This window comes from Gymnodraco acuticeps, unplaced genomic scaffold (assembly GCF_902827175.1).
Source record: "Gymnodraco acuticeps unplaced genomic scaffold, fGymAcu1.1, whole genome shotgun sequence".
In the NCBI taxonomy this organism is placed as follows: domain Eukaryota; kingdom Metazoa; phylum Chordata; class Actinopteri; order Perciformes; family Bathydraconidae; genus Gymnodraco; species Gymnodraco acuticeps.
This window is the reverse complement of record NW_022992205.1, coordinates 673,393-701,297: the sequence shown is the minus strand read 5'-3', so window position 1 is coordinate 701,297 and position 27,905 is coordinate 673,393. Positions and strand designations below refer to the sequence as shown.

Here is a 27,905-nt window from a genome sequence, read left to right as displayed (position 1 = left end):
TCATGTGCGCGTTCGTGTGTGTTGGGGGAGGGGCTCTGGAAGTGGCAGATTTTTTCCGGTTGTGTATTTTCTAATTCTAGCGCACTCGAGCTGGTTTCTCCAAAATTACCTACCCCACCTTTAAGTCATTTGTTTGATTTTTTATCAATTAATCAATGAAATTGTATTTATATAGTACTTTTCATCCAATCAAGGTGACACACAGTGTTCACAAACCAAAACACAACACAAGTATAGGTTTAAAAACACTTAAAACCAATAGAAGTCAACAAATACATGGCTGAATAAAACAAAAATTAATTTAATTTCTAAATCAATCAATAAAAGACTAAATGAATAAATAATTATAATACAAATATAATAAGAATCAGAGCATCAATTCAAGCTTTTTGCACTTACCCTTCAGGTTCAGGTGTTTTATTTGTGCACGTAGGTAGATTTGGTTAGCTGTTAAAAGACTGGCATCCATTGTGACACATTTTAGAAAACAACTCGAACAACAGGCAAGTCTTAATAAAAAAAAAAATCTTTACCCTATGCTTTCAAATTAAAATGTATTCTGAAAAGTAACTGCAGTTTCTAGTATTAAAGTACAAGGGAAATTAAGCATTAAATAAAATGGCTCAAGTGACGTACAAGTAGGTTAAAATTGTACTTGACCTGCCTTTTATGAATGTGCTATGAATATGATGGTTCTGACCTTCTTAAGTGTGCAGTTAGTTTTGGGATCCGTCTAATACCATTGCATCTCAGTGTCAGTCTGCTGGTGTCTCATATTGCATGCAGCTTGTTTGAAATGCAACCTTTCAGCTCAGTGTTTTGTTTTTGTTTCAGGTGCACCTCGTCACCTGCTCGGCTTTCCTCAGCTCAGCCGACAAGTTTGAATTTCTGGACATGGGCTACGTGAGTGCAGACACATAAACTATGTATGGATATGTGTAGCATTTCATGATCATGTTGATCAAATATGAATATAGAGTGGCAGTGATGCAATACAAGACATATGTTGGCAAGAAAGAGAAGCGGGAGAGGTAGGAGTGAATACCAAAAAAAAGGAATAAAAAGTTCATGTTTGTCACATTATCAGTGTTTCTGAAACCCTTACAAAGAGCTTAATCTTTATACTAAGGACACTTTCTTGGCAAAAGACACACTGCTGTATGAGCTGGCATTGCTCTTTAAATGGAGGCTGTCCATAATGTTCGGATGTTCTTGCTTACACAGCAACTCATGGAGAGGCTGAAGCAGATTGTAAAGCTCCCTCATCGACTGAGACCGGTGCAGAGCAGCAAAGTGAGTACAGAGCTGCCCTAACGCACAGATGGAAAAGATTACGTTCAGAATGTGTGTGCTGATTAGTTGTTGCACTTGTTCTCAATGCACTTTCATATTGTTTTCTCCTCCGTGGCCCTAAAGCACAGAACACAAAGAAAATTGAGTTTCAGTGCCTTCTAAGAATATTATTATATCATTGATATACAGTGATATCAGTATGCACCGATATGCACTTTGGGTTAGATGGTAATTACATGTCATCCGCTTGTGCCTGCACTCTGCACAATGACAATAACGTTCAATTATTATTTTTTCTAATCTAATGGAAGCTTTAGTCATTTAAATATTTATTTATCTAGGGACGAGACACATTAGTCAACATTAATGTGATTTACATATGCCCAGATTTAGCCAATAGGCTCATGTTCATCTACAGTTAAACCCAATATAGAATATACACATACAACGGCAGATGCATCAGAACTTTACCATAACTAAACATCTCTAATGACCACAAAATGTTTAAAGAAAAATGCAGTTTTCAATTATTAAGTATCATTTCTGGATGTTTCATGTGTATATGTTCATTATGTTAAAGGGGCCCTATAATGCTCTTTAGGCTTTTCCCTTTCCTGTATTGTGTGATATAGGTTTGTATGCAAGTAAATGGTGTGCAAAGGGTTAGGGTTAGGGTAGGATCTGCAAAGGCTAAAATCCCAAAGTTCCCCCAGAGGGAGTTTCTCTACCACACAGTCCACAAGTGTAACGTAGTGATGTCATTATGTTACGGCAGTAAAAAAGGATTTTAAGGCACTGGGGCTGCCTGAAACGCGTCCATTGGACTCCATCGTTTACTTCCATAATATAGTGACATCACTCTGTAACACTGGGGCTCCTATTGGCTAGTGTTCCAACACATTGTACGTGATAGGCTAAGTGGCGGGACATCTCTAAGTGGTTAGCCAATCACAACAGAGCCAGACAGCTAACCAGTCAGAGCAGACTGGGCTCTGGTTTCAGACAGAGGGTGAAAGGAGGTGCTGCAGCACAGGCAGTAGGAGAAAAATAAAGAGCTTTTTGAACATTAAAGCATGAAGACATGTCCCAGTAGAGACACTAAATACAAAATTAGCATAATAGGACCCTTTTTACAGATAAGCACATCATATTATAAGGTAATGGGCATGATAGTGTCCTTTTCTTTTTGATAATGATAGTGAGATTCATTATCTTAACCAATAGTAGGGCTGTCTGTAAGAATAGTCATTTTTCTGCCAACTCTGGATTGTAATTGTCTTTTTATTCCGGCCTTCTTTTATTTGATTTGTTTTACTTATTTACTTTTGGCCCAGTTAGGAGTGTTTTCCTTTCAGTTTGTCATTGAAACCTAAAGAATAATATGGCAGAATAGAAGTTCCCTTGTCCCACACCTCTAAGTGACTTTATACATGTGTTCCTTAGATCAACACAGACTACAGGATTGAGTTTGCCCGCTGCCTGGAGCCCTTATTGCTGCTGGGTCAGCGCTGCCCTCCCTCTGTTTCCGGATCTATAAGTGTTGCAGCAAGGTGAGATCATGTACCTGCTGCCACATACCATTTAAATGTAATCCCTAAAAAAAACTCTGAGGTTTTGCTTTACAACGTGCTTACACTGCCTGAATTTGACCGTGGCGTTGTTTGGATTCTTCCAAGAAAGCATAAAGTCTGGGCAGAAAATGTCACACTTGTGAAGAATGCAAACAGAACATCTGTGATTGGTTTGCTCGTACAGATGGTAGACAGTGATGACTGCAGTGAGACGAGAGGAGGCGCCATGCTGAGTCTCACTATGGCAGCTATTCTATCTATCTGTAAGCTCTGTGCACTGATATGTTTACGCAACTCACCTTGTTGCATAGTTGGGAAGGCGGCAGTACATCCTGATTTAGAAAGAGACCGTTTTGCTGCAGCCAGGCCACAAGCACAGCAGATAACATGATAAGGTGGAAGAAAGTAATGTGGTGCAGTACCTGGAAGGAGATGTTTTCATTTGTTGATGTTTTTGAAGCAGTGGTGGAAGAAGTACTCAGATTTCTATCTTAAAGGGACCCTTTATTACTTTCCTGTGGTGTGTTATATACAGTTTTTGGCGCGAGTAAATGGTCTGCAAATGCTTCAATCCAAATGTTCCTCTGCCACACACTCCAGCCCTGCCATTGGACTCCTTTGGTTTCTTCCGAGATATAATGACATCACTACGTAACACCAGTGCGTCTATATTTTTATTCTAACCAATCAGAGCAGACTGGTGCTGCAGCACAGGCAGTATGAGAAAAATAAAGAGCTTTTTGAACATTAAAGCATGGAAACGTGTCACAGTAGAGGAACAAAATAAAATGATGAAACCTGAAAATGTGCAGAATAGGGCCTCTTTAAGTAAACTACGTAATACCACAATGTAGAAATATGTTGTTACAAGTTAAAAGCAATGCATTCTAAATTAAAATGTTAAAGTACATGAGTATTTGCATCAATATATACTTAAAGTACCAAATGTAAAAATACTCGTTATGCATTATGGATCATTTCAGAATTATATATTGGATTCATTAATAATGATTATTGATGCTAATGTGTCTAGCATGGCAAGAAAGTGCAAAATCGTGTTATACTGCTGCTGGTTATCTTAACCTATAACTATATCTTAATTTGTATTTATTAGATAATTACATTCTTTTAACTACGGATTACTCTTAATAATCAGTGGAGTCAAAAGTACAATATTGGCTTTTAAAAATGTAATGGAGTAGAAGCAAAGATTAGTATAAATAAGAAATACTTAGTACAACAACCTCAACATTTTACTTATATACAGTAAGTCACTACATTCCCCCATGCTTAAAAATCAAGTGATACATTAAATGTAATCGCTAAAAGCCTAAAAAATCGGACAATGACACAACGTGTTTTCACTTTTAGATTGCTTGTCCATTAATCACCCGCCATTAGAGCTTCTCAGAACACACAAGTTTGTTCTAGTGGCGGCCGGCCACAGGGGCTCTAGGGGCGCCGCCCCCCCTCTTCCCACATTAAAAATAAAATAAAAATATATATATTTAAAATATATATTTTATTTTTTTATTTTTAATAAACAAGGTAAATATTATATAATTGGTATCAGTAAAATGTATAATCTACAATAAAATCTCGTTAAAAAAATTGTGTTACAATGTCTAAAGTTACTGATAAGTCACATGTTTCCTGCCTGGCCTTGCCCGTGTATCATTACCCACACAGCGCCCACACGAGAGAGCAGCAAGTGCAGCAGAAGCCAACTATTGCTATCTTTAAACTATGTCGCCGAAACATAATTTCAGCCAATCAGCGTCGTCAAATCTGATGGTCACAGGGCGCCTACGTCAGCGCCCGGTGCAGTCTGTGAGTTGTTTGGACTCGTATCCAAGGAGACAAAACAGGAAGCTTAGCTGTCATACACTCTGGAAGCTATCATTAGCAGCTAATGTGAAAACTCAGTTTTTGACATAAAAATGGAATTATGGATTATCAATAATTTTTTCAAAGTGACAGACACATTGGATTAACCTATGGATTATCCTTCAGCCGCGTTTTTCTCGTTTTTGATCAGAATAACAGCAAAAGGTGAGCATATCTCCGTGTTTTGCTACCTAAAGCTACGTCGTGTGATGTCTGTATTTTCTTCCCCTGTCGCGAGTTCTGATTGCTCAGTGATGATGCTTATATTTCTAGAATCTGTGGAATCTCAGCTTGTTAGCTAAGCTTGTTTGTGCATATCCGATAAGTATATCAATTGATTTATACCTAGAGTGCGTTAGCATTTTTCCGCTCAGGGCTCATTTAAACGCTTCTTGTGAGACTTGTGTTTTGTTTCGATAAACATGGTTCATATCATCAGTTAGCTGAGTTTCTTCCCATTAAATGAGTAGGACACATGAATAGTTTATTACATTTTAAGAAGCCCTGAGACACAGTTTCGTGAGAAAAAAAACGGGGAGAAAAAAGAACCTTAACAGGTTAAATGGGAATTAAATCATTTTAAGTTATTTTGAGTGCTCCCAAAGCCCCGGTGTTCTGCAGTTTGTGTGGGCCTACTGTACTGCAGTTTATACTGTAGAAACTATGTCCAGGACAACGTGTTTGGAAGTTTTGGAAGATTCATAGCTAACCACACTGAAGATTATGGAGGTATTGATCAGTCTTCTCATATTTTTAAGCCTCAATTTGTCCTTTCCCCCCCCGCTAACATCACCAGAAGTCATAATTTAAGGGGTCTTTTCTAAAAAGAAAATCCAGGGGGAGCACCCCCCCGGACCCCCCTAGTATTGTTTGGTCACCATTTCCACAGAAATAAAATATTTTCCACCAGCCGCCACTGGTTTGTTCTTTTTCTTCTGCTGCACGTCCCTTCACCTCACATACTCACACTCCCCTGACCAATTTAATTTCCACATCAGTGTCCCCCAACTGTTCACAGGTCCTTAAGCCCACCCACTAATGCCAGCATACTGACAACCCTCCTCTCCAACTTGCCTAGCGCTCTGCCGGTGCAGAGCAGAGTGGGCCGGGACAGGAGGCCGGCCGGCTGGCACTATTTTTATCGTTATTTCACAGAACTCTCCAGGATTCATCTGGAAGTTGGCATGCAGGAGCGACTGGGAGGCTTTGTTCCCGGCCGCTGATGTCACAGCTTTAACGAGTCTTTAGTTGGCGTCAGAGATGGGTTAGGGTTAGACGTGCAGAGGATGACATGTGTGTGGCAGAGGGGAGAGATCCATGCTTTAGCCTGTTGCATCAACACGGGGCAAGAAGGAGCGAGTAGGAGCCTACCAGAGCCCAGGTAATCTAAATCTATTAATGCATTTGAAGTCATTGCAGATAGGGCTGCAAGATCTGGAAACAAATAACTAATTGTGTTTAATTTGACTGCTAGAGCAAGTGCGAAAATAAATATAATTGTTTAATTATAGATGCCATGGTGGGGTTTTTTTTGTAACAGGATCTGTAGCAAACAAGGATTTTCACTAAGTCTGTATCTATGCAGCACCACAATAATTCATTCAGAATATTTTCACATATTTTGCCTTATAACATGTATTTATTTATTTGTCTTGAGGGATCCCTCCTCTGTTGCTCTCCCTGAGGTTTCTGCCATTTTTCCCTTTAAACTGTGGGTTTTCTCTGGAAGTTTTTCCTTGTACGATGTGAGGGTCTAAGGACAGAGGGTGTCGTATTGTCATACTGATATTCTGTACAGACTGTGAAGTCCACTGAGACAAATGTAACATTTGTGATATTGGGCTATATAAATAAACATTGATTGATTGATTGATTGTTAAAATTATTTATTTAAAAAAAAAATTGTCACCGTTTTTTTGGGGGTCGAATGTCCATTTGCTTTCAAATTCCCATCCCTATCAGGTAACAGTCGTTACACAAGGTGCTCAACTCAGTACTTCAGTTCACAGGCGGAGGAGGAAATGAGCCGTTTCTCTCCGTATGGTTACTCAGAAAGCCGCCCACACCGTGAAGCCTGTTGCTCTGAATGTGTTGTTGTGTCTGATACTTCTTCAAATGGCTGTCTGAAAACTTCTTCCTGCACTTGTGAGCAGCTAACGCAGGATGCAAAGGGGGCAGGGGATGGTAGACGGCCAGCTGGCTCGCCCCATTTGTTCTAAAATCACAGAACAGAAGCAAAGTTTTACTGCCATTTCCTTCCATACAACCGATGCTGCTGCTTTAGTGCTGCCAACGTCTCTAATTGGCTGTGTGGGGACACAGGCTGCATGCTCCGGGGACAACTTTCATACAGCAATGTGAGGGAATGTATTCACACCTAGGCTTCTGCAGAATGGCTTCAGGGCAGTTATGCTGCGCTAGGCATGAAGCCAAGACTACGCTCATACCAGCAGAAATGTATGTTTGTGTAGTTATTTGGATTTCAGCCGAACATACATATTTTCATAGTCCTGGCAAAAGTGAAGAGGTGTTACTGTTGTGAGTGCCAAGCAGCGTTCTGATGTACTTCAGACACAGACTTGATTTTTAGCAGGTATTTATGATCAAGGAAGAATTAGGTTATGAAACATAGCCAGACAACGCACAAGGACAAATACATGACCAGATTAACAAAAGAGCATGTGAATAAATAGATTCAACTGTTGTGTTTTTGTCCTGGACGTGTTTTTTTGGTTACTTTGAAACATGGGTGTATACAAAAATGAAGTCAGCAGACCACCAGGAGTTGCAGCTTTATCCAACATGTTTCAACAAAGTTGCATTTATACATAAAAAAGAAACTTGGAGAATTTAGAAATAAATGTCAAACAACTCAAATTGAATGAGTTAAATATTTATTTAGTTGAAATTAAGAGTTGGTGCAAGCATTTGACCTAATTAGCCACACTTGAGTGAAGCTCTTAGCGGGAGCTGTTCAGCAGCACGAGTGGCTGTACTACAGAAACAACAATTTGGATGTTTTTTAAAGTAGAGAAAGACATACATATATTTATAATTTCTTAGTAAAATACAAAGTAAATGTAGTGTGGGGTTTATGTGTTTTTTAGCACAGGACAGATATAGAGGGAAGTGAGCATCCTTAATGGAAATTCTGGGTGTTTTGCATTAAATATGCACACAATTTTTAAACTGATTTCTTAGATGGCGAGATCTTATGGCCAATAACTGGTAATAATACAAAATATGATCAGACCTGACTGTTACCAGCAATACAATTGTATGGATGCCGTACATTTTGGAGTTCATTCTTTTTAATATTAGGCTTTATTCCTACTTTAGAATTAAAAAAACGTGGATAGCTACATCATCATGTTATGAAAGTAGCAATCATGATTATTTCCCCCCCCCCCCCCCCCCCCCCCTCTCAGGCACCAGTCTCCCCTCTCCGTGTGCTGCCGCTCCCCGTCCCTCAGTGAGATGCCGCTGGGCTCGGTGTGCGGGCGGAGGCCCACCTGTCACCGCAACATCTGCACCAAGGTGCTGCTGGCGGAGGGGAGGGAGACCCCCTTCACCGAGCACTGCCGCAACTATGAGAACACGTACAGGGTGAGTGCTGTATGTGACCATTTCTGACTAACTGATGTGTTTAACCTGTGCAACATAGCAACAGCAGCTGTGTGAGGCTGTACTTGGACATAGTTTTGCTTTTAGCTAAATGATATATGATCAATATGCTAACATGCTTATGTTTACCAGTTATGACATTTACCACGTTCTCTGAAGCTCAGTTGTGGCTGATAGGAAAGTTCATTAGCAAGAATTTGGTCATAAATTAAGAAATTGATGAAAAGTTTGTAGATGATCAACATTTGTACAATTCATACTGTGAGTAACACAAATGTTTGTACCAAATGTCAAGGTAATTACAGAAAGTGAATACCCTTTAAATGCCAAAATATATATATATATATTTCTTATTTCCCTGTTGTTAAAGAGTCAATATCTAATAGAAAATATAGTGATAGGTAACCCTTCTCTTGCATCCTGAAATAAGTTACATTAGCTCTTAAAGTAGGGTAGGTAAGAATGGAGAAACCAGCTCGAGTACACTAGAATTTGAAAGTATGCAGCCGGAAGAAATCTGCCCCTTTAGACTTCCTTACACACACACGAACGCGCACATGACCAATGAGGGCACGAGATAAGTTTGAGCACAGATGGAAGGCTGACAGGCAGGTAGGCCATCCAGTTATTTTAGCCGGGCCGGCTCAGATGATTGATCGTGCTTTTTACAGCGCCACGGCTTCCACAGATGACATTTTGTTATGTATTTATTGTCAAAGCATTTAATATATTCATTGCTATCGGGATGTTAAGAGCATTCCATGGAATATAACAAAAAGTGTTTCTGAAGTGAATGACCTACCCTACCTTTAAGGAAGGAAAGTTATTGGATCAGTTTGTTTTTATGTCAGCCAAATTAGATGGCAGAAACAACCAATTTTCAGGAAAGGATGTATCGTGGGTTAACCTATTAAAATGAGAGTGGACCTGAATCAGCGGGAAGATAGACAGATTATTTTGTATGCTTTAAACGTTGAAATACAGTATAGTTGCTTTATAAATCTCCTGTATTTGGTTCTACACTGGTTCAAACAGCTGCAGCAACTTCTCTTCCTGGGATGATCCTCTGATCCTCAAGAAAAACAATCTAGAAGCAGCACATGAACCCCTCAGGGAGAAACAAGGTGTTCATGCTCAGATGCACTTCACCTGGCATCTGTACACTATCAGATATGCTGCTTTAAAGACTTTAAAGAACCTCCTGAGTGTCATTTCCTATGTCCTGTATGTGCTTGTGTGTTTGAAGACTCTCCAGACAGAGATTCAGAATCTGAAGGACCAGGTCCAGGAGCTGCACCGGGATCTGACAAAGCACCACTCCATCATCAACACGGAGAAGATGGGAGAGATCATGGAGAGATCGCTGAACATCGACAGTCAGATAGCTTCACAGCACTCCACCGTGGAAACTATGAGAGTCATGTTCGAGGAGGTGGGTCAATCAGAATCACAATCGTTATGGTCATTATACTCAGGTACAACGGAAATGTGCAGGCTTTTCTCGAATCAGTTAAAACAGAAACAAATAAATAAAAGCAGTGATGAAAGCAGTAGTATAAACAGTTATAGCAGCAAAGAGTAGAATACAAAAGGATCAAATATTGTCCTTTAACCCCTTTTTAAACAGATGACAGCTTTAGTTACCTTGAACGTCTATATTACTGATAACTATAGGTTACTTACGTAACCCCAGTTCTCAGAGTAACATGAAGTGAGATGTCTCACTATGGGATGCGCCTCATCGCGGAGCAAACAGAAGCATCAATCTCATTACGCCAATCCTGATTGGCTGGAGATCTTGACATCAGCGTCAGGGAAATCACCCCCTATAAGTAGCTTGCGCCACAATGCATTCGCCATTCAAAATAAGCACCTCTTCTCGCTTCACCATAGCAAGGAGGGCCGTCTGGTGAGACATCTCACTTCATGTTACTCTGAGAACTGGGGTTACATAAGTAACCTATAGTTCTCATTCATAACACTCCGTTCGATGTCTCACTATGGGAAATTGTAGCTCCCGTATTGCCAGACGAGCTTATCTCGAAAATCACCAAACCAACCAGAACTTAACAGGTAGAGCTCTGACTCAACCAGGTGCCCAGCACTGCTTGAGTCACACTGGGAGCAGAACGTCCAGCCTGTTAGGAGGCAGACAAAAGTGAGCGGCGAGGACCAGCTCGCCGCTGCACCAATGTTCTTGATGGGAGACATCCTGGACAGAGTCCAGAATGCAGCCAGACTCTGAGTCGAAAGAGCTCGCGGACCCGAGGGTGCCTGCGAACTCTGACTCGTATGAGCCCCAAAGCAATTGCTTCCACAGACCAGTGGGAGAGCCGTTGCTTAGTAACAGGCTTGCCCTTATAAGGGTTAGCCCAGGACACAAGGGGTTGGTCATTATGACAAAGCACCCTTGATCTGTCCCTGTACGTGCGTGAAGCACGGGCTGGACACGGCAAATCCGGCCGCTGTTCCCCGGAGGAATACAGTGGCGGGGAGGATGCCTTAATGTCAAATGTGGTACCCGAACCGACCGCCTTAAGATAAAGGCAGGGTCAGGCTTCAACCACACTCTGTTTGCCCTGGGGCAAACTGACTGCATGAAAACTGTACAGATAGTGCATGAGTGCCACTGGCTCGCTTGGCAGCTGCCAGGGTCAGCGTCATGTCACACTGTATTTAGATTGTACCACTCACGGGCCAGGCCCATAGAGCCAAGCGCTCTGGGTGTGGGTGAAAGATCGCCCCCCCGGCTTGGGACAGTATGTCCCTGCGTAGTGGGAGCTGCCATGGCTGCCCGCACAGCAGCTGATATATCTCCGCTAGCCAGTACATAGCTGGCCAGTGCGGAGCTATCAGGATAAGTGTGTGGCGTTGCTCTCTCACTCTGGCCAGAGTTGGGGGTATCAGAGCCAGGGGTGGGAACGCGTACAGAAGGCCCGGGGACCAATTGTGCGCGAGTGCATCCACGCCTAACGGTGCATTTAGATCGCGCATCGAAAAGAACAGCTGACACTGAGCGTTGTCTTTCGATGCTCTGCCGTAACGCACCCACAGCTGGCTCACAATCCTTGGATGTAGAGTCCAGTCTGCATAAAGTGGTATACCTCTGGACAGTAGATCTGCCCCGAGGTTCCTCACTCCCGGTACGTGCGTCGCTCTCAGAGAGAGGAGACGCCTACCGCTCCATAGGAACGCAAACCCCCTTCGCGGTTAATATACGATATTGTGGTCGTATTGTCTGTCCTCACGAGGACGTGATGTCCCCTGAGGAAAGGCAGAAAGCGTTTTAGGGTGAGAAACACCGCTAAAAGCTCCAGGTAATTTATGTGCGCCCGCTGGAGGTATCTGCTCCAGAGACCCCTCACCGGGCGACCTTCATAAATACCTCCCCAACCTGTCAGACATGCGTCCGTGGTGACCACTTTCCGTGAAAGGACAGCACCCATAGGCACACCTCGTACTAGAAAAGTCGGATGCAGCCAGTGGCGCAGTGCCATTACGCATTTCACAGTAACCATCACTCTCCGCGCGCCATGGCGCTGAAACTCCCTCATGTGTAAGCGTCCCAGTCGTACGACCAGGATGGCTGACGCCATGAGCCCCAGCAATCGCAGGCATGATCTGAAGAGAACATGTTTGCGCAGCCGGAAAAGAGCGAGACAAGCTCTGAAAGCTTTCACTCTATCCGCTGACAAGCGAGCTGAAAAGGGCACCGAGTTCAGGTGTAAACCCAGGAAGAGTATAGTCTGCGCGGGGCACAACATGCTCTTCTCTGTGTTTATTATGAAACCCAGGTTGAGCCTGTGCTTTACGAGGACATTTGTCTGCGTAACAGCCTCCTGCTCCGACTGTGCGAGAAGCAGCCAGTCGTCCAGGTAGGTCGCCAGGCGAATACCCTGTTGTCTTAACGGGGCTATCGCGGCTTCCGTACATCGTACAAACACCCTTGGACTGAGAGACAGACCGAAGGGGAGTACTCTGTATTCATAACAGATCCCCTGAAATGCGAATCTCAGATATTTCCTGTGTGGGTAATATACTGGGATGTGAAAATACGCATCTTTCAGGTCGACTGATGTGAACCAGTCGTCTTGTCGCACGAGCCGCAGCAGAGATGTGTGAGTGAGCATTCTGAACTTATATCTTCTTAGATATTTGTTCAGAGCCCTCAAATCAAGTATTGGCCGAATTCCGTTCCCTCCCCGTTTGGGAACGAGGAAGTACTTGGAATAGAAGCCGCCCTGACTCTGCTCGGCGGGTACAATAGATATAGCCCTCTTTTCTAGGAGAGAGAGAATCTCTTTCTCCAGAATATGGGCTGACTCTCCTCGGGCCTGCGAATGCAGAATGCCCGAGAAGCGAGGGGGGGGGTGACAGCGAATTGGAGTCTGTAGCCCCGTGTTACTGTCTTGAAACCCCAAGCAGATGATGTGAGCATCTTCCACTGCATGCTCCTTAGAGCCAGTGGAGATGTCACATCTCTTCCCCTCTGAGTCTCTATTTGTTGTGTTATGGGGCCCTCTAGTGTCTGAACACAGTGGTGCCCCTTTTCGACAATCCCCACCGACACTGCGCGTGCGCATGACGGTGGTGCCTTCACAACCCCAGCCGGCACTGCGCATGCGCGTGGCGGTGGTGCTTTTAAAACCCCATCCGGCACTGCGCATGTGCGTGACGGTGGTGCCTTCACAGACCCGCCTGTAATCCGCCTTTTGAGAGATGCCGAAGCTGCTCTCAGAAGGGGAACAGTTGACGGGCTGTTTATTGGTTTTATTGTTTTTCTTATCATTTTTTTGAGCTGCGCCCTCGGCCTGAAGCCTGGATGCGTCAGCGGCAAATGTTTAATGACAGAGGAACAAACAGATTTGTGACATGTGTTTTTGCGGACTTGAGGATGGTGTTGAGGCATCTCTCGAGGCGGCGGGAACACATTTAGAGCTGGGGAACCGTGGACTTCCAGCTCTGTCACGGAGGGGAGAAGGAGGGGCTGTCACGCCGCTCGCTTCTTCTTCCTCGCCTGCTGGCCGAAATTCTGGGTTGGATGCTCCTGGGCTGTAGCCGGAACCGGAGATTTTCTAGGCCAGCTCGCCCTCGTCCCCTGCCTGGGCTGGGGACTCGGGGCGGACTGCGACCTCTGCGCTTTCGGTATTTTTAACCGAGCAGGGTTCGCAGCTTGGACGAAGGGCTGCCGCTGCGAAGCGGCAGCCCTTCGAGGGAGGCAGAGGTGGAGGACCTCGTCCTCCTTCTTTTTCGACTCGCATCTGCTTTGCATGGAGGCAAGAGCGGAGCCGAAAATCCCCTCGGGAACGATGGGCATGTCAAGCACATCCTCCTTTTCCCGGTCTGGGAGATTGGTGAGGTTGAGCAATCTAGCTCTTTCCTGCACCACCATGATCCCCATTGATTTGCCCGTGGCCTGGACGGCGCAGCGTTGGACACGGAGACAAATGTCTGTGACCGCGGCCAACTCGTCCAGAACGGCCGGTCCAGGATTACTCGACATATCCTCACAGAGCTCCGCTTGGTATGCGGTTAGCAGTGAGGAAACGTTCAGAGCCCTGGCGGACAACGCTGCGGCTCTGTAGGACCGTTCCGTCATGGTTGACTGGAAACGGTCCACCTTCGCTGGCAGCGTTGGGTTCCTGCTTGGTGACGGGCCCATCCTCGGTAGGAGGTGGGTTGCCACCAGCAGTTCCATCGGCGGTATGCGGAGCAGGCCGAGCCTCTCCATACCTCCATACACCTCATCCAACATCTCCGGGAAGACCGGGAGGAGTTGCCTCCTTGTCCTCGTTGCTTGGGGAGAATGTTTCCCCTCGTAACGGGACCTGGCGGTCTCCTTGGCCCTTTCGGGCCACGGGATGTCTAGCCTGGACGCAGCGCGCTGACACGCGGATATATTCTTCTTGCTCATCCGAATCAGACAGGAGGGACTCAGAGGTGTCCTCTTTGTCCCCCATGTAGTCTAATTCCAGGACATTCCCCGCGGGTGAGACCATGGTGAGGTCTCGCCGGGAGCTCCCGCCTGGTGAGGCGTGGGGCTCCGTTCCCGCGTCTCTTGCCGCCACCGGGTCCCGGCCTGACACGGCGTGGGATCCCGGTTCCGCAGCTGCCGCTGTTAGTGAGCCCCAGACCGACATAGTGAGGGGCTCAGTCTCTGCAGCAGACGTGTCTTGATTGCCAAACGGCGAATCAGTGGACATGAGGGAGTCCTGTTCCAACAAGCTAGCTTGGTGTGCTAGCCGTCGGTGGAGGCTCTTTCGGGTGAAAAGGGCGCAATGCCCGCACGAGCCGGGGTTGTCGATAGCCTCCTGGGCGTGTTTCAGCCTGAGGCAGGACGGGCAGACCTGGTGTGAGTCTGTGCCTGCTATCTTCAACATGCAGCCGCATGACCGAGCCTTCGAGTCCCTGACTCCTCTGGTGTGAGGGGGAGAGGCATCCATCTTGTTCGCCTCGTGGCGTGGAGAGGACCCGCTCGTAACAGGTACGTTGTTGAGAGAAAAAGTGTTACCAACCCGTCCTTAATCCGGAGAAAAAGGGGACGGTGTGGGTCCTTTGTTCTCAAAGAATATTGACTGGTGTGTCAATATACTTCTAATCCTTTTCTCCTCCGTGAGAGAGAAAAAGAAAAGCGTCCTCGCTACCGTGGTGTCGGTAGCAAGGGGAAGCTAGCTAGCAACGGGTGCGTAGCTAGCTTGAGAAAAATCAAAACCTTACCTTACTTTCCGGGGAAAGAACGGCGAGGTCGATTTTAATACTAACTGGCGTTAGTATTACCGTCTTCTTGCGAAGCAGAAGGAGTAGCCGGCGAGCGCCCGTCGACCGAAATGGTTATATTTGGGTTCAGTCTGTGGACCGTTAAGCTTGTCCGGCTACTATAGAGATGTGCTCTGAAGCGAGAAGAGGTGTTTGAATGGCGCATGCGTTGTGGCGCAAGCTACTTATAGGGGGTGATTTCCCTGACGCTGACGTCAAGATCTCCAGCCAATCAGGATTGGCGTAATGAGATTGATGCTTCTGTTTGCTCCGCGATGAGGCGCATCCCATAGTGAGACATCGAACGGAGTGTTATGAATGAGAACAGGTATTATCAACTAATCAGTTATCATGTACGTTAATGGATTAAGATACCAGGAAGTATAAAAAGTGATTCAATTTAGCTTCTTCTCTACCAGCTGCAAAATGTAAATTATTTTCACATTAACGGATCACTAATTATGAACCAGTGATATAATACATGCTGTGACAATGATCATTTTGCATAATTAGTACTTTAATTGTAATTTGAATCTAATAATTGTGTTCTTATATGAAGTAAAAAAACGGAATGCATGAGTTTAACTGAGTGTGTCTACACTGCCAGGAAGTTCAGACCAACAAAGGCTCCTACATGTGTCCTCCATCAGTACCTCTAGCTGCTACTAACAACATAGTTTTCACCCATTTGTATTCATTTAGCCTGCTAGGAATGCAGACGGAGGGAAAATAAATGTCAAGGTATCCCTCGAGTCTAATGACAGTAGCGTGTGGTATTTCATGATCATTAACTTTTTCCCTCTCCATTCAGATCTGGGAGGAGACTTTCCAGAGGGTCACTAATGAGCAGGAGATCTACGAAGGTATGTCTTCAAAACTAACACATTATCAGTCAAACGTTTACATCACGTTGTATATTTTTGATGTTCTTGTTTTATTCCATTTCCTTCATCTGCATGTTCCAGCCCAGCTGCATGACCTGTTGCAGCTGAAGCAGGAGAACTCATACCTCACCACCATCACCAGACAGATCAGCCCCTACATCCTCTCCATTGCCAAGGTCAAAGAGAGGCTGGAGCCCAGGTGTTGTATTAAAGGATATATTACCCCTATATTGTCCATCTGCTGCCATATTGGCTGACTGAAGACAGTGATTGGAAGAAAATGGAAGCCCTTGCTATGATATAAAGTACCACTGCAGGTAGCATAGGTATGTAGGTATTGTATTGGCATTGATAAGAGAGTGACAGCAAGAAATACTTCATGTACAAATTGAAAAGTAAACAAGTCAGTGCTGCTTTTTTCACTATTCAAGCAGTTTTGTATTGTTGCTTTTTAAATGACATTCGATTAAATTGCAGTTAGACATGTATGATAAGGCTTAGTAATTTGTAATTAAAACACCGCATTATGACCATTGTAGGCAAAATTGTAATTATCAGTGATTCCGATAATAGTCTTTATTCCTTGACAAACAACAATCATTTTTTCAGATTTCTTTCTTGTACCGCTCGAATGGAAATTACAACTGAATTATATCTCAGAAATTCAGATTTCAGAGATATATTCTCCAGGCTGCAAGCTACATTATCTGCCGTTGTATAAAAGGACACAATATAAAAGGAAAAAAAACCAATAGTTTTTTTTATTTATTTTTTTAAACACGTACTCTCGTTGTATCTCATACCTCTGTGTCAAAAAGCTCCACTGTTGTCCAAAAACGGTTCAAATAAACATCAGTGAGGCACACTGTGTCACTAGTTGACATGCTCCTTCATTACCTTGTACACACACACACTGTCCTTTATCTCAACTCAATTCCAAATTCCCTTTTTCTTTGCTGTCATAAATCACTGGACCTTCACATTTCCATTAATCTGCAGCTGAACATTTTCCCAAATAAATGCACTATTAACTCCTGTTTGCATTATGTTTGCTTAAAATGACACAAAGTTTACATAACAATTAAGAAATTGACTTGGAGCTAAATGCCACAGAGTTTAAAGCTGGTTTTCTTCTTTGTGTGTGAATATTCCTAAATGTATTTTCTAGGTTTCAGGAGGCTAAAAAGCAGCACGACGACCGCACAGAAACTATGCTGAAAATCTATGAAGACAACACAATTGCCAAAGACAGTCAAGAAAGGTACTAGCATACACTGCTCTATATGTAAATGAAATAGACATTTTCAGCAAGTACGTTCATAAGCCATCATCACTCAGCATAACATATGTTGTTTGTTTTATGATGTGGTAAACATCTCAAAGCTGTATGTGATGATTTAAGGGCCGCACAATGTGCCTACTATCAGCAGATTTCCCTGGCTGTGTTTTAATAAATTATCGGAGTTATGCATTGTGCAGGGAAGTTCTGGTGATGGATTTTATGTGCAGAACTCAGGAAGAAGAAACATAAAGTAGTTTTGTGATTAATGTTCTAAAATGGCCGGCCTGTTGATTGTTGACTCGATCGTATATTTGGTACCTTACAAATCCGACAAAAAACTAAATTTGTGATAAAGAACAGCTCAGATATCCCATTTAATTACAGGTTTAGCAGAGGGAGTATATGGGTAACCAATATATCAGCATGTATTAAAGAGGCCCTATTAAGCTGTTTGGGGGATTCCCTTTCCTCTAGTGTGTTATATAGGTTTTTGTGCATGAGTTTCTCTCCCACACACTCCAGGCTTCCGTAACACTTCCGTAACATTGTGACATCACTACATAACACTTGTGCTTCTATTGGCTAGCGCTCTAACACATTGTACATGTAGGCTAAACGTTGGGACATCTCTAATCACAACAGAGCTGGTCAGCTAACAAATCAGAGCAGACTGGGCTCTGGTTTCAGACAGAGGGTGAAAAGAGGTGCTGCAGCACAGGCAGTATGAGAAAAATAAATACCTTTTTGAACATTAAAGCAAATAAACATGTCACAGTAGAGGCACAAAATATACAAATATGAACCGGAAAATCAGCATAACATTACTTATTACTGACGATTTGTATTTGTATTCCATATTTTATACCTTTTTATTCCATTCCATTGCAATGTAAATACTGTTATGTTTATATTTTACTATATTTTTTATTATTTTAAATATTTGTTCTAGTTCTCTATCTGTGTTTTAATTGTTGTTTTACTTTTATATATGCACCACGACACCTAGTCAAATTCCTCGTAAGTGTAAACCTACCTGGTAATAAACTTCTGATTCTGACCTCTAAATTCATTTGTTGGATTTTTTATTTCAATTTTGTTCTATTTAGTACAGACAAAAGATACAAATAAAAGACACAACATTATGATGAGATGACAATACCAGCTCACACAAATAATAAATAATAAGGGCACAAATGACTTACCTAGCATATTTATGCATATGTTCTTGTATTGGATTTGGGAGTGAAGCAGCTCATGTATTCTTTCTTGACAGTGACAGCCAGAGTTGTGTCACAGATCAAGACAGACACAAGAACAGCCGTCCACTGATGCTGGAGTCGGGGGAGAGCTCTGTAAAGACCAATCGCTCCGGCAGGCCGAGGGTTCCTGTGGAGACATCCATCCACAACGAAAAGCCTTCATAAACACTGAGACATTTCTGCCCCCCTCTCTCCCGCCCCCCGCCCCTGCTCCTGTGCAGCAATGTGCCTTAATTCAGACATAACAAGCTCGGGACAGGATGTCACTTCCTCTGCTGTCTGCTGCATAATATTCTCTCAGCAGTGGGAGGAAAGACCCTACCCAGAGGTACATAATGAACATGGGACTGGAAGACTAAAATAGCCAAACATCATGAAGAATTTTTTTTGTGATATTCAAGAGCCATGGAGGGCTCAAAAAGTGAATCGAGTGATGCAGGGATGATGTATTTTCTTCTAGGCCAACCTGGAAGTTAGCATGTTAGCAAGTGCTCCCTCTAGCAACAGGATTTTTCCATTTAAAATAAGCTCTGTAGCAAACACAAGTAGGCCTATATGAGAAATACACATTTTGTTCAGCAGGATAATCCCCACATATTAATAACACTTTTATAATTGATGTAGAGAGTAAATGCAATCGCCAGGAATAAGCTAACGTAAGGCTATAAACAAACGACACAGTCACATGGCTATGCAGCCCTAGCGCTAAGCTAAAGGCGGCTAAGCTAAAGGCGGCTAAGCTAAAGGCAGCCAAACTAAAGGCGGCTAATGTTCTGCGTGTTGACATATTCAAGTCTCATTGAGTCACTTTTTAGCAACCACCTCTTTATATGACAAATTGAAGCGTCAGACGTTCACCAGTGGGGTATTTACTGACGTGTTTTATGTCGTAAAAACAAACATTCATGCCTCTTAAGCTTGTGTTCACCACAGACCTTATTTCAGGCATATAACCAAAAGCACGTTAAAAAACACATTGACAAGGGAACCGGAAGTGTTAAAATGCTGAATAGTTTCTGGCTTTTAGGAATCATTCCTGCACCACACCTTTATTTCCTTCCTTTATTTTTTGTTTGGTGCAGTAGGCCTATGCTGAGAGTGTGAATTATCACTTTGTCATTTTTTTGTACAGCGCATGTGGAATTGCTTTTTGCAGTATCTTTTCTTTGCATAAAACATTGTGTGTCAGCTCTGATGTAACATGGCAAATGCAATGATGTTTGTATGTGTGTGTGTCACTGTGTGTGAGTGTATGTCACATGTTGATGTGTGTCTCCTACAAAATGAGGCAGTTATTTCCAGGATGGTGTCTGCAGGTTTTTTTTCTCCTGCAGTTTCTACATCTACATGCAAGAAGTGGAAAAGTTTGAATTACAGAGGTGTGGAATGTAACTGGCCTTGCCTTAACCTCGATTTCTTGCTAGCTTTTTTAATTCCAAACTCATCCTTATTTTCCCAGCCGACCAAGGCTCTTTCTACTGTAGGAAATATATTCCTCTTGGTTTGTCTCCATGAGTCAATGTCAGCAGCTAAGCTAAGGATTTGCCCTGCAGGAAAACACCAGGTAAGGTTCCTTTCCTCATACTTCCCCTTTCCTCCAGTCCCCCCCAATCTATTCTTATAATTAATCATTCTGAAACCTTCAACAGATGCTATAGTAAAACTGATAAAAAATGGAACATAAAGGTATTTACCGTCTTGCCGCAAATGCAGGAAGATTTAAAAGAGCTGCAATAAATCAGCAAGAACATTTTAATTTGAAATGATTTGCTGACCCTGAAGGCTTTTTTGAAGGACTTTTTTTTGCAGAGAAAAACAACATATTTAAGAAGCACAGAGCTTAGCACACATGGGTGCCTCAAGGTGAAACCTCCCCACCTGCTACTAGCACAGAGACAGGAACAGCCCCTATTCCCGGCAGAGGTATACGGACGGTAATGAGGAGCTAGACTGATGGCTCCGGCTCTCACAAGGAGAAGGTTATTTACATTACACAGCCCCAGCAAGTGGGTTTGTTCAGAACCGCTGCTTCACAGGAAGTATTGGGGTCATGCTGGCCTCAAGGAACAGTACCGCTCTGCAGAGGAGCCAGAGGTGCACATTCATTAAAAATACATCTGTGACAGCGGAGTAACAAATGGCTGTGCCTCTGCTCTGGTCCTGTACTCCCTCCCTGCGGTCATTCATCATCTGCACTTGTACAACTACCAGCTCCATGTTCACTGTTCATTATTCTCCCCCGCTCTCCCTCTATCTGTTTAAAGGGGGGGGGGGGGAGGGTGTTTTAAAGGTGTTCATGGACCATTTGGAGGTAAATTCATTGAAATGTCTTTGGTAATTAAGAAGGGGACACACCTTTGCTCATTTTTTGTTTCAAAGGAAGTGTCATGTTTAGTCACTTACAGAAGAATCCTGCTTCCGATGCTTCATTTTCGAAGATTTCCATTACACAATCAAGAAAACATTAAAGATAGAAGAGAAAAGATAAAGAAAAAAATGAAAGTTTAATGATCTTGTTAGAAAAATTGGGTCACTGAAGAAATATAAAGATGTGACATTAAGAAGAACACAATTAGAGCAAACAGAGCATATTGGGGATAAATCTACAAATGATGTTAGGTATAATGAGGCTGAAGATTCAGTTATGGGTCTTAATTATGCTGCTATATATAACTGCACTTGGCATACAGAACTGCAATTCACAGATTTTAAGAAAGAGATATGCCTATGGGCTGTGTGGCTTTTAAATGAAATGGGAGCACAGTGAGGGGCAGTGATGTAGTTGGGATTTTTGTACTGGGTGGACGGCCGCTATTTTAATTAGGTCATCCCAAGCAATGCCACAAGTGCGCACGCAAAACGGTCAGACAGGTATACAGAAACTACCGGTAGGCCTATGCTTAATCCTACTTTAGTTACTGTACTGCAAAAAGCAGACGGCGCGGCGCTCAACACACACAGACTCAAAACCATGGACACACCGGCACATAAGTTACATAAACAATGTATATAGGCCTGGACATTAACCTATCACTGGGACAGTTATTCTTCGTAAATAGACGGAGGGTTTCAGCCATATTTCAATATTTTTAAGACGACCTCAGTCTTACAGTAGCGTGGCCTAGCAACAGCTAAAGCCTGGTAGGCTACTGCATGCTATTTAGCTTAAGCTAGTTAGCAGCAAAATGCCTCCGTTCTCTACAGATGACTTCCACAAACTTCTACAGAAGATGGCCGTGTTGGAAATGAAAATGCAACGGTTGGAAGTTAACGTGGAAGTGAATGGACTAGGTTGGAATGACACCACTTTACCAGTGTTGCAAAATAATGGACAAAGGCATGCTAACTCAAAGCTAGTTAGCAGCTACAAGGATTCCAAGGAACAGGAGGGCTGTGTACCGGGTAATACATCTACAAGTGGTAGTCCTCCCTCAAACTCTCTGGGTGCAAGGCCGAAGAGTAAATCATTTCCATGGGATTTGGGAGGATGAACAACAGGCAGAGCCCAGCGCTCTGAAATCTGTGATGCGACCGGCTGGCCTGCATTGTTATCACCCAGGAAGAGTGCCTCTTCAACCCCTGTTCCTACTAGGAAACAGCCGTGGACAGCTGCTAAAGGGAGAACTACAAACAATCCTCCTAAACCACTGAGTGTACCAATCCAGAACAGATACGCTCCGCTGACACAGAACCGGAGATCTCTTTCTGATGACCTGGATAACCTGTCCTCTTCACACAGCAGGGTAAGGACCAATAGCTACTCCAAAAGTAAAAGGCTTGAGGGAAAGCTAACGACTGGGCCTGAAACTCTGATTGTGGGTGACTCTGCTGTAAGAGATGTAAAAGGTCTGTGTAGTAAGAACAACACCAAAGTACTCTGTTTTCCCAAGGATATGGTCTCTGACTTGGCTGAGAAGATCCTGCATATTGGGGCTGAACATCCGACTGTGAAGAATGTGGTACTGCACATTGGAACAAATGATGTTGTGAAACAACAGTCAGAAGTGCTGAAAAAAGACTTTGAGTCTGTTGGAAACCGTCAGCTCTCTAAATGCAGAGGTGTTCATCAGTGGCCCTCTACCGCCAGTCAAAAGAGGAGTGGAGAGATTCAGCAGATTGTTTGCACTGAATACCTGGCTTTCAACTGTCTGTATTGACCATTCTGTCAATTATATTGACAACTTTAACTTTTTATGGGACCGCAGACATCTTTTTAAGGCAAATGGAGTTTGTCTGAACAAGTCAGGAGTGAAATGGTTTATCTCTAACGTATTCAACTGCCTACGTCATCAATCTGTTCCCTCTGCCAAGGACAAGCAACAAGAGGAATCAAAACAAGAGAAAGACACAACACATCGCTCAGAAAACCTTGAAAATCTATCACTGCACCCACCTGAGGAATGTCTTGATTATGGGAGACAAATGGAGGAGTCTCCACCGCCCTTCACCCCCCCCTATCACCTCTGAGGATACTCTTCCTTCACCCCGCTCTCTCTCTACTCTCCGTTCACCCCTTTCACCCTCGCCCACCCTCCTGGAGATCGCTGAACACACGAAGGAGATACAGAGGGTTGGCACCGATTCCTTCCTGGAGTTCAAAGACCAAACTAAGGCGATACGCAGGGTTGGCAGCATGTCCTTTACCCCCGCTCCTCAACGACGCCCACCAAAATCACCGCAGAGACGCGCACCATCTCCCCCGTCTTCATCACCGTGCCTACGTCAACCACCTCCCCCCCCTGGCAGCATGTCCTTTACCCCCGCACCATCTCCCCCGTCTCCATCACCGTGCCTACGTCAACCACCTCCCCTCCCTTCAAGAAAGCATCTTGCAGTCTCCGAAGCCTGATAAGGATGTGTGTGTACAAAACGCAAACAAACTCTTACTGATATGTGCTGGGTCCAGGCTCAAGGGCGTATGGCACTCTCAACTCTTTCCAGGACATGCCGGGGCCCTGCCTGCCAGTAGCTTTGCTGATATCTGTGTTGATAGGTAATAGATTAAGAGCGGTGAATCATCTTAGATACAGGAAGTGCTCAAACGTTTGTGTGAGTTTATCAAATTTTAGCAGTGATTCCATGTCAGCCACCAGCTTGTTACAAAAAATCTTACTGATAGTGTATCTAACAAACTTAAACTAGCTTTATTAAATGTCAAGTCTCTGGCAGGAAAAACATTTTTAATCAATGATTTTATCACTGAGCACAATCTTGATTTTATGTTTTTAACGGAAACTTGGATTGAACAAAATAACAGTGCAGCTGTTCTTATCGAATCAACAGCTCCCAACTTTAGTTTTATGAGTCAGGAAAGAATGCATAAGAAAGGGGGTGGAGTTGCTATTTTGTTCAATGATTCCCTTCAATGCAGGAAGACCCAAGTTCCCATCGGCAAAAACACGTGGGTTTTGCTATCCCTGGCCTCCAAGATGGTGGAATGAGCTCCCCATTGACATCAGGACAGCAGATAGCTTGCACATCTTCCGGCGCAGACTGAAAACTCATCTCTTTCGACTCCACTTCGAGTGATAGAACTATTACCAAAGCACTTATATACTAATAAAGGACTGGCTTATATAAAGCCAGTTAAGTAGCACTTGAAATGTTTGGCTCTATGAAACCTGATGTACTTATATGATTCAGTTTTCTTCAAGGTTGTGTCTTCCTGGTCGAATGTACTTATTGTAAGTCGCTTTGGATAAAAGCGTCAGCTAAATGCAATGTAATGTAATGTAAAAGACATCTTATGGGAACTTTGCTTCTTTTGAATATGTGGCCCTTCAGCTGAAATGCTCCTCTCGAGCTCTGTTCCTAAATATCTATAGACCACCCAAATACTGTGCAAGCTTTTTTGATGACTTTACTGAACTGCTGTCTTCTAGTGTGTATTGACTTTGACCGTCTAGTCATTGTTGGTGATTTTTAACATCCATGTTGACAACCCCCAGGACAGAGGGGCTAAAGAACTGTTTTGTGTTCTTGATAACTATGGACTGACTCAGCATGTGACGGAGCCCACGCACAATAAGGGGCACACTCTGGACTTAATTATCTCAAAGGGTCTGAATATCTCTAAGGTTTGTGGTGACTGATGTTGCACTCTCTGACCATTCCTGTGTTTTCTTTGAGAGCTCTATTTCTGTTCACAAAATGTTCAAAAAGAGGTAACCACAAAGCGATATTAACTGAAAATACTAGGGAAATGTTTACTCAGAATTTTTCTTCCACACTTGCCCCTGCTAACATCTCAGTAAATGAGCTAGTAGATCATTTTAATTCAAAAATTAAAAATGTTATAGATGCCATTGCTCCAACTAAGGTAAAGGAAGTGACTGGGAAGAAAATATCTCCATGGAGAAAGGCCATGACCGTGAAAACAGAAAAAAGAGAAAGTCGAAAAGCTGAACGTAGGTGGCGAAAAACAAATCTCCAGGTTCACTTTGAAATCTATAAAGAGAGACTTGGCCTTTATAATTTGGAATTGAAAAACGCACGACAGTCTTTCTTCTCTGACATCGTTACCAAAAACAAAAACAATGCACGTGCCTTGTTTGCTACCGTCGACAGACTAACTAACCCCCCCAGTGTCAGTAGCCTCTGAATTTCTATCCACCAGGGCGTGCAATGATTTTGCCTCCTTCTTCACTGACAACATTCAGAAAATCAGACAAGCAGTCAGTGCCTCTGCATCAGGTACAGCAAATGTGTTGTCCCTATGTCCACCTAATATCAATTCAAACACCATGACACAATTCCATCAGATTAATGATAAAAACCTAGAGGACATTATTCAACTTCTGAAATCCTCCTCCTGCTGCCTTGATATTATTCCAACAGGATTTTTCAAGATGTTTTTCATTGCATGGCCTCAGATCTACTTCATATAGTAAACAAATCTCTTAACTCAGGTATTTTTCCACAGGCCCTAAAAACTGCAGTCATTAAACCGCTCTTAAAAAAGAATAATCTAGATGCTTCAGTAATGAACAATTACAGGCCCATATCAAACCTGCCATTTCTAGGTAAAATCATTGAAAAAGTTGTTTTTTCAACAGTTGAGTAATTCTTGCATTTAAATAGTTGTTTCGATGTGTTCCAGTCAGGCTTTCGTCCAAACCACAGCAGTGAGACTGCTCTTGTAAGGTCTTCAATGACATCCACTTAAACACAGACAGTGGCAGAACTTCAGTGTTAGTATTATTAGATCTCAGTGCTGCGTTTGACACTGTTGACCACAACATATTACTCGACCGACTAGAAAACTGGGTGGGACTTTCAGAAACAGTTCTGAATTGGTTTGAATCCTACTTAAAGGACAGAAACAACTTTGTTTCTATAGGTAAATACACATCTGAGTTGACAAATATGACATGTGGGGTACCTCAAGGCTCCATCTTGGGGCCTCTTCTCTTTAACATCTACATGCTACCACTGGCTCAGATGATGAAAAACAACAAAATAAGTTACCATAGCTATGCGGATGACACACAAATGTACATAACAATTTCACCAGGAGACTATGCTCCAATTCAAACACTGAGTAAGTGCATTGAACAAATCAATGACTGGATGTGTCAGAACTTTCTCCAATTAAACAAAGATAAAACTGAGGTAATGGTTTTTGGAGCCAAGGCAGAACGTATAAAAGTTAGCGCTGAGCTTCAGTGTGCAATGTTCAAAACTACAGATAAAGCCAGAAATCTAGGTGTAGTCATGGACTCTGACCTGAGTTTCAACAGTCACATTAAAACAGTTACTAAATCAGGCTACTATCACCTAAAGAATATATCTAGGATTAAAAGACTAATGTCACAGCAGGATTTGGAAAAACTTGTCCATGCTTTTATCTTCAGTAGACTGGACTACTGTAATGGTGTCTTTACAGGTCTCACTAAAAAATCTATTAGAAAGCTGCAGTTGATTCAGAACGCTGCTGCTCGAGTCCTCACTAACACTAAGAAAGTGGATCACATCACTCCTGTTCTGAAGTCTTCACACTCAGTACTCAAGTTGTAAAAAAAAATCAGGGGGGATGGTGGATTTTATCATATGGGGACATACTTTGTGCTGATAACCCGCAGAGGGTGGGAGACCAACCAGCATAAAGATAATTATTATACTCCTAAAACAACATGCATGTTATGGATGTTCAGATACTCCTTTCATTGCTCTTGACCAAGGCACCTCAGAATTAGAGTCGGTCCCCGGGCTGCCATGGCACCACTAACATTTAGGGTCAAATGCAGAGGACAATTAGTGCAAAATCTTTTTTTCACTTTAATTTAAAGGGGGGGAGGGGATACAAAAATGTGGTTATAATGGAAGTATATGGTACACATCTTGTAGGTTAACAGTCCCTCATTTATTATTCAGATGGATCAACTGATTATACTAATAATAAAGTCAACATTTTAGAATATTGAATTATAGTGTATTTTTTCAAAAAAGCAGTTACTGGTATACGATCAAAACTGGTATCTAAAGGGTTACATTTGTATCGTAATTAATTAAATCATTGTGTAAATTCTTTATGAAAAATTTGAGGAAAAAAATTAGAAAAATATTGATCCGTCATCATTTTATTGCAGTTCAAATACAAATATTTTATGTTAACATTCCCAATGTTACTTTTTTTAACAGGGCATTAAGTGCAAATTGAAATTGTTTACAAAATATGAAAATATATTAAAATATTATACAGATAATACAAAATAGGACCAATTTTGTCAATGGCTGCCTGCTCCACTCTCCCCCATCTCATAGAAGTTTCCAAAGATTTTCATAATCATGTTTTTTGGTGTCAATTTGTCTGGCTCTTGCTTTCGGATTGTTAGCTAAGCAATGGCTTTGAAGCCAAGTCTTGACATATACCTCTGGTCTGAACTTGTTCAGTGGAGGGCCAACACACTTGATGAAAAGCAAGGCTGACATGCTTTTTACCTCTAGGGAGCTTCTAGTTGTGGTTAAAATGTTCATCTGACTAAACCCACTTTCACACTCAGCTGTGGAGATGACCAGAGTGTTCACTGCTTGAAGGAGGGGTTTCAGCTCTTCTGGTGCTGGTGGTATCATTTCATCAACAGGTTTGAGTCTTACCAGCTAGCTAACACGAGAGAAAAACGTAGCTAAACTCCAAACAAAGTTGTTATTGCTGCTTATGTCCATAGATTCCACCTTTGGTGACTAAAGTAATGAGTAATGACTAAGATTACTGACTCTTGACTTACCTGAAATGTTATTTTTAGTATTTTTAAATATGAAGTCCCTCAGATCGCGTTGTCCTCCTGGTTGATTGGCCATTGTGATGACCGTTACCTGCGCTTCTGGCATCAATCAAACAGGCGCATCA

The 27,905-nt window shown here is 42.9% G+C and overlaps 1 protein-coding gene across 1 annotated transcript in view; it reads left to right on the top strand.

The window, feature by feature from the left end:
• The window catches only part of LOC117539456 (RING finger protein 207-like), a 34,485-nt gene extending 14,725 nt beyond the window's left edge, over window positions 1-19,760 (top strand). The window contains exons 11-19 of the mRNA XM_034205648.1: window positions 835-903; window positions 1,225-1,293; window positions 2,737-2,843; window positions 8,180-8,357; window positions 9,622-9,807; window positions 15,943-15,994; window positions 16,097-16,214; window positions 17,184-17,276; window positions 18,571-19,760. Of these exons, the coding sequence (XP_034061539.1) occupies window positions 835-903; window positions 1,225-1,293; window positions 2,737-2,843; window positions 8,180-8,357; window positions 9,622-9,807; window positions 15,943-15,994; window positions 16,097-16,214; window positions 17,184-17,276; window positions 18,571-18,721 (1,023 nt within the window). The 3' untranslated portion in view covers window positions 18,722-19,760. The remainder of the gene's footprint in view (window positions 1-834; window positions 904-1,224; window positions 1,294-2,736; window positions 2,844-8,179; window positions 8,358-9,621; window positions 9,808-15,942; window positions 15,995-16,096; window positions 16,215-17,183; window positions 17,277-18,570) is intronic.
• Window positions 19,761-27,905: the final 8,145 nt, after the last annotated feature.